Here is a 7,379-nt window from a genome sequence, read left to right as displayed (position 1 = left end):
TCCACCATACAACATACAACATCCAAAATCCAACATCCAACATACAAGATACATGATACAACTTAAAACATACAAAATCCAACATACAACATACAACATCCAACATACATCATACAACTTCCACCATACAACATACAATATACAACATCCATCATACAACATACAACATACAACATCCAACATACATCATACAACATCCATTCCATTCCAATCCACTCATTCGCTGATAGCTACTAGCTAGACTAGATAATGATTTTTTAATTACTACCTTTAAAATGCACGTTAATTACATCGATCAGTAGCCTGGTCATTACGCGCCAGGTTCGTCTTTAGCGTCCAAAGTATTAATCTACTATATCGACGAATTGATTAAGTTTGACGTAAACACGTAGTGGTCAAACGTAATATATGACCAAAGAGTGCCTAGAGGAGGCCACCATTAAATGAATGAATCAGCCATTGCTGATGATGACGATTCTGATCTTTTTAATAATATATTATTTAAGTTTAGTACTAAGTCCTTAGAAGCCGTTGATTGTAAATAGAGTATCATAGAGGCGATATGACAGCGAGTCGCAGTCAAAGCCTTGGTAAAATCATAAAAATAGTATCATGTATAATGGATAATTATTATTTATAATCTCTTCCAAAAATTATGTTAGGATATTACATCAAAGTAAAATGAAAATAGAGTTTTAAAAATTCTTGGTATTAACATATTATTATAAAATTGGACCTTGGTACCTACTAGTGCAAAACTAGTTATTTCTTTAATCTCATATTCCAAAAATGTAGTTCATAAAAACCCACCCGATATACAAAAAAGTGTAAAACATTTACTTCAACAAACATAAATTATAAAACGATATACAAATATTTAATTAAAACTCTGCAACAGTTTGATATTATAAATGTGTGTAATTTTGTCGATACGGTATCAATATAATATTAACAATTATTAACTAATTCTGATGATAAAACCGAGGCTTGATTTTTAGAGTTTATGAAACGATTAAAAATAACCTAAATCGACTGTTTAATCTCCAAACCGGCTAACTCCATTTTTGCAAATTGTTCAGGAAGGAAAAAAACTTAATAATTCAACTGTCGAGCGGAATCTAACAGTTCCAAAAATACACTTGAATTATATTTTTTACAATAAGCTGCACTATGAAATTAATATACTATTTTAGCTTCCATTTTATATGAGCGGAGTAGTAATGTTTTATTTAAGATATTGGAAATTTGGCACCTGCAGCTGTTGTGTGAAGAACAGAAACGCATTTATTTATAGGGTTAAGAAATTGAGCATACAAAACATGCTTTATAACAAAACAAAATCTCATTTTTGATCATAAGTGCAGTTGGCTGGTTTGCAGATTAAGTAGTCAAAAAATGTTCTTTGTGGACTGTGTTACTAACATATTTGTTTTATAATTATTTTATAATCAATTAATTAAGGAACAATGACAACGATTTATATAGAGCGAATGGTATGCAACTGAAGTAGGTATCTACTTATATGATTTTAAATGTATGACGTTATGATAACCTCTATACCAGGGTTGGCGAAGCTTTTTATGTACGCGTGCCAAAATTTCCCAAATATTATTTTTCAACTGTCTGACGTGCCGAGCTTGCATGGGGAAAAAATGAACAAATATTTTGTTAAAAGTTATATTTATAATATTCGCCGTATTTTGAGCCTTTCAGTAGGTATATATCTTTTATTTTTTGAATAATTTTTTCCATGTTCAAGGAGATTGTAAAAGCATTTTAACCATGCTTCCTTCATATTATATTCTTCTTTTCTTCTTCCATTTTTAGCGATTATGTTTGAGGTTAAATAACAACCTGCTGCTTGTATTTGAATGACTACCGATAAATTTCATCAGGTTTGTTGATTGAATATTTCTAATTTTAATTGCCTGATTGGTCTCAAGCATTGTAAATCGATCAAAATCAGTGGCTAATGATGCTGCCTCTTCCGCCGCCTGATAAGGTGAGTGCGATAATATTATATGTGATGTACAAAGCCTTAAGACCGACCTATAAAATTATATATTTTTTACTTTAATTTTACAAACGGAATGTTTATTCATGAATTATTTTTTGTCTGCTTTTCTTTATACAATGCGATCTCCCATTTTTATGCATTTCGTCGTTTCCGTTTGCGCATCGATTGGTAAATATTATTCTTAAAAATAATATTATAAATCGATGAAAATATGCATGACTATGTCGCCATTATTTTTTAATATTATGTAAGTACTTATATATATTTATAAAACTCTTTTGTATTGTTTTAATAAGTTATTTTTTTCTTCAAAATAAAACATTCGCGTGCCATGCAAAATCATCTCGCGTGCCATAGGTTCGCCATCCCTGCTCTTTACAGTTATCTGAAGTGAGTTATATTATATGGACCAATAACTCAAAGGATAATAGCATCCATACAGATAATTACTTAATATATGGGGTTTGAGTCTTACTTGGCCTATCTATTTTACTATTTTTTTCATCTAATAGGTATATCAAAATTCCATATTTTTATTTAAATTTGTAAGCAATCATCGTTGTATAAGACGCAATGAAAGCATTTTGTAATTTATTAATATTAAGTAAAATAATACACCATGTACTTTTACACAGGGTATGTATAGTCGAATAGCCAGTCATTGCTTAGAAACTCTTTAAAAATAAATTCGCTGACAATGTGCAAAGTTAGAAGGGAGGGTGGTCCCGCAAAACCCGCCAAATTTGTGGCCTTCACAGGCCTAACTGTGATGCAGAGTCATAAAAGGAAAGTGGCACACGTTTGGGATTTTAATATTTCAAAGAATATGTAAAAGTTTCCATTTCACACATGAGTTCATTTGCCTAGAAAAGCTTTTTTTGCTTGCGCTTTGACGACCTACGGGAAGCTTTTTTTAAAGAGGCAACCCTTTTTTACACAATTGAAATAAACATTTTTTTTGATAATGTCATCATTTTTATCACTTTTCGAATAGTTTCAAAGCAATGGTATTACTATGGACTCCTCATAATGAATACTGTATGATAGCTATGTTATTATAATCTTACCTTTGTTAAATATATATTTTCTTTGTTATTACATCACGCTATAAACGCTGTAGTTTGTCATATTTGCTATAATATGTAAAATAATGACATTTTAATAAATGTTGAATAATTCGAGTAATTAATAATGGTATTCTACAGATATTTAAAATAAATGAATATTCTTATGTGGGTTTTGCTATAAGTCTAACTCTATCTAACTAGAAAATTTACAAATATTTTTTTTCAATTTAAATTTTTGTTAAGATACAATTATTTACGATCTAACAATTTACTGTAAAAATCGGTTAAAAATTAGAAAACTACTAAAATTAGTATTCAAATACTTAATTAATGGTGATATATAAGACATTCATACTATGGTAAGTGATTTAGGCTAACCGATTTTAAAAAAATGTGAACCATAATATTGATTGTTTTTATTCAATACGTACTGAATAGAAGAAAGGTTACAAATGGTAAATTATAATTTATTATATTTTAAAATAAAAAAAAAGATAGGTAAGCTAAGTAAGACTCGAACCTCGAATCTTTTCACTGTCAAGGTGACTGCTGTAGTTTTTTGAGCTATCGACATCCATAATATGTGTTCAATATTTTCCAAGGTGATGCGATCAGTTTTGGACCTTTAATTAGTTAGTCATTTGGCCAATTCCGGGAAAGTTAAGCGTATCTAATACCTCGGGACTGATGAAAATATTTTAACTGTATCTTGTTGTACTTGTCTAATTGAATCCGCCATAAAAATAAGCCCCTATTCTATAGCATTTATGAAACTTTAAACATAATTCATATTATATCCGTTCAATTACTTTTCTCTGTAAGCAACTGAAATGTATATTTTTCCATAGTTGGGATGCCTTCTGTTGTCTAAATTATGTTGCCATACTGATAAATTCAACTATATAACAATGTATGCATCTTATAATAATATGATACAACTAGAACGCGTTAAATATTACACAACGGTTTAAGAGTCATAAAATAAAATTATGCCCGAGTCGTATAACTGCAGCGTTGCATTATAATAAAGCATCGCAGTGTATGCATTTATAAGGGGTGGTGTATAGGTTTATATCGCACTTTTAATATTTCTCGTTGTTTCCGCGTTTGAAAACGAATCCTAGCTTCGTCCCGCCAGCCGAGCATACACGCTACGCTAGCTCAAGCGATGCGAAACTAATGTATTATATTACAAAGCCATGTTACCCCGCTGCCTCTACAGGGTAAACGGGAAAATTAAATCAAAATCTTTGCTTACCCTCTTGCACAGTTTTCCCTCGTTTACTCTACAAACGGGTAAGGAGTTAAAGTTACAGGAATGGACAGGGTAACGTTTCTGGATTTTTATACAATGTTTATATTGTCAGTCATGAAATGAACTAGAAACTGTTCAAATTAAAGTAATTTATAATGAAGAATACAAGAGTAAACGTTTTATAACTTTGCACTTCTTTGCACTCTTTACTTACTGATACGCCTTTCTGTTTGATTATCTTACATACAATTAGATCAAATCGCACATGTATTAGAAAAGTGACTTAACTAAAAATTTGCAATTATTCAGGACAGATATTTAAATTTTTATTCGATTTTTGATTCTCCGTATTTTAAAAACAATGAGACAAAATATAATAAAAACAGTTCACGTTTTAAAGATATTTCTCATATATACGTACTAGAAAAGCGACGTAACTAAAAAAGGTCACTGTTTAAATTCACACAACATCAAATATGGCCCAGTGGAAAAGTGACACTTGTGAAATCTGGGGATAAAAAAATAAAATAAATTATTTTCGCATATACGCACATGTAGATGGCACTAGCGAGGTTCCAGTGATGATAATCACAGAAAATCGACAAATTTTGAGTTAGGTCTCTTTTCTAATACATGTGCGAAATGATATTTACTTGTAATAAATAATATATGTAGTATAATATGTAATAAATAAATATACAGGAAAATATATGTAAAAAGAGTATTTTTAGTATAATATATTACACCATTTTCATCCTAGAGATGGAGTGCAAAGTTATGAAGCATATTATATTATACTCTACTTATAATGAAATTTAAAAATGATATAGTGAAACAATAATATTTTTAAATATAGTATACCTACAATTATCATAGATCAATCCATTGCTAGATGAAGGCGTCTCCAAGCTGATTCAAGCTTGTATTAAACTGTGTCTTTCTGATAACTATGAGAGAATTCTTTAATAGTGTTAACTGTCAATACATAGTAAAAATACTAATTTTAGATAATTTAATAACTATCTATTATTATCGGGACAAGTTTTTTGCATTTCCATAAACATTGTAATCAGAATTGAAGCGGACAAAAGTGGTCTTGATTATTAATATGTTATGAGGAATAAGGCGTTGGTACTACAAATTGTATTTTATTTTAATTAAAACTATGTAAGAAATCGGTAGCTTCAGTTATTTATTTTCAAAAATGGCAACACTAACCTCGGTGATGCCAATTTAGAGGGCAATAATAATTTAAACTAATTTTCTTTGGTTAGTCGACAAGCTTGAGGGTGAGTTTAGATGACTGTGCCTCAATCAATTCTTAAAATATTCTCATTGGCTGTTGAAAATAATGTACGTATACGTGATTAAGTTCATTTCATATTTCTTCATACCCGAGAATTAAATCTTGTTCCAGCCTCACTCAGAAGACAACTTTCTTATCATTATTTGTGTGTTCTCTGATATGCACCTATTTGATAACCATTTCTTCATTTGTTCGATGTAAAATTTAACAACCCAACAGTGATTGCATACATAATTGGCTATATATTTGTTTTATTACGTTTTTTATTGTAATAAAAATGGCACCTATTTTCCCCAAAACTTTATAATATTATGTTTCAATTAATTTAATTTTTAAACAAATATCTAATCATATTATACATTTTAATGTCTAAATTATGGTTCCCAAAGTGTGGGATTGATTTAAATTCATCTTCTAAACCAGCGATGATGAACCATTTTATAAACTGACTTGCCAACAAAACTAAAAAGTTTTTGAATAAATAATGTTCGACGTGCCAACGGTTAATATTTTGAAGATATAAACGAGATAGACCATTATGTAGATATTAGTAAATCAACTAAAATGTAAATTTTATTAGTGACCCCTTCCCCATTATGTCATATACTGAAAATACTGTTTTATTAATAATATTATTACAATGATGTTATACCACTTCTTATGTGAGCACAATGTTCCATTAAATAAAAAAAAATTATACATATTCATGAAAATTAAAACTTTCTAATAATACGCATTTATCCAAATAAATTTATTGGTAAAATATATTATATACCTAAAAAAGGGTAATATTCATTGCGATATTTGACCACCCAAAAATATTGAAGTACATGACGTCTATAAATAATTAAAAAATATTTTTATTTATAACATACACACGACCGCATTCTGATTTGTCAAAAATGCAGTAGGTACTGTAAGGGTAGTGAAGATTAAATATCATTCTCTTGTTAAAAATTCAATAGGTATGATATTATAATACTGCTTTTATAATCTATAATTATTTCGATTGCCAGCAGAATTCTCGAGTGCCACAGGTTCACCACCGCTATTTTAATCCAATGTGCATACATTGAGATCCACTTATTTTCAAGTAATTACATGATGATGACATACAATATTAGACTCAACATAAATATGTTTTCCGAACCGAGAGAAAATAAAATAAACTAAGTAGATACTAATACTAAAGAAAAGAATGTTATTTTTTTGAATAAACAGATCAAACTGGATACAATAATAATTATACATGATCTAAATCAGATATTAATCATTTGATTGTGACCATTCAAAAAATCAAAATCTCCGATATAAAAAAATGCAATACGACGATAGTATGTTAATAAAAATCGATATTCTCGTTGTCTGACGATGACTGATATAACAATAACGAAAATGTGAACAGTAATTCATGATGCAATAATATGTTGTGACATCATACAGATTCTGTACAAGATAATTATCTTGGTTTTAACAAATACAAAAAATGGCGTTTTGGAACTCAAATTAACGATTTCTTACGCGTGGATCAGAAAATAGTGAAAACACGTATCTAACATGGTTGCGCTTTTCGTAGTGGACTATATTTTTGTGATAGAATGACCGTAATGGTGGATATTCATGCTGGGTGAGGGGGTTATGTTAGGTTGCCAGGCACTAATCTAATTGTTATTGAGGCTGGCTCCGTGATTTGGTTGCACTATCACACGAGTGGTATTGTTTGTTGGGTTACCC

The 7,379-nt window shown here is 29.7% G+C and overlaps 1 protein-coding gene across 1 annotated transcript in view; it reads left to right on the top strand.

Annotated features, from left to right (window-relative positions):
• Positions 1 to 1,975: 1,975 nt before the first annotated feature.
• LOC147066429 (trypsin-3-like) overlaps positions 1,976 to 7,379 on the top strand; it is a 144,034-nt gene continuing 138,630 nt past the window's right edge. The window contains exon 1 of the mRNA XM_085956199.1: positions 1,976 to 2,002. Within this exon, the coding sequence (XP_085812325.1) occupies positions 1,976 to 2,002 (27 nt within the window). The remainder of the gene's footprint in view (positions 2,003 to 7,379) is intronic.

This window comes from Rhyacophila brunnea, unplaced genomic scaffold (assembly GCF_057557595.1).
Source record: "Rhyacophila brunnea isolate RB1 unplaced genomic scaffold, BYU_Rbru_1.0 scaffold_5, whole genome shotgun sequence".
In the NCBI taxonomy this organism is placed as follows: Eukaryota; Metazoa; Arthropoda; class Insecta; order Trichoptera; family Rhyacophilidae; genus Rhyacophila; species Rhyacophila brunnea.
This window is presented reverse-complemented; position numbering and strand designations above follow the sequence as displayed.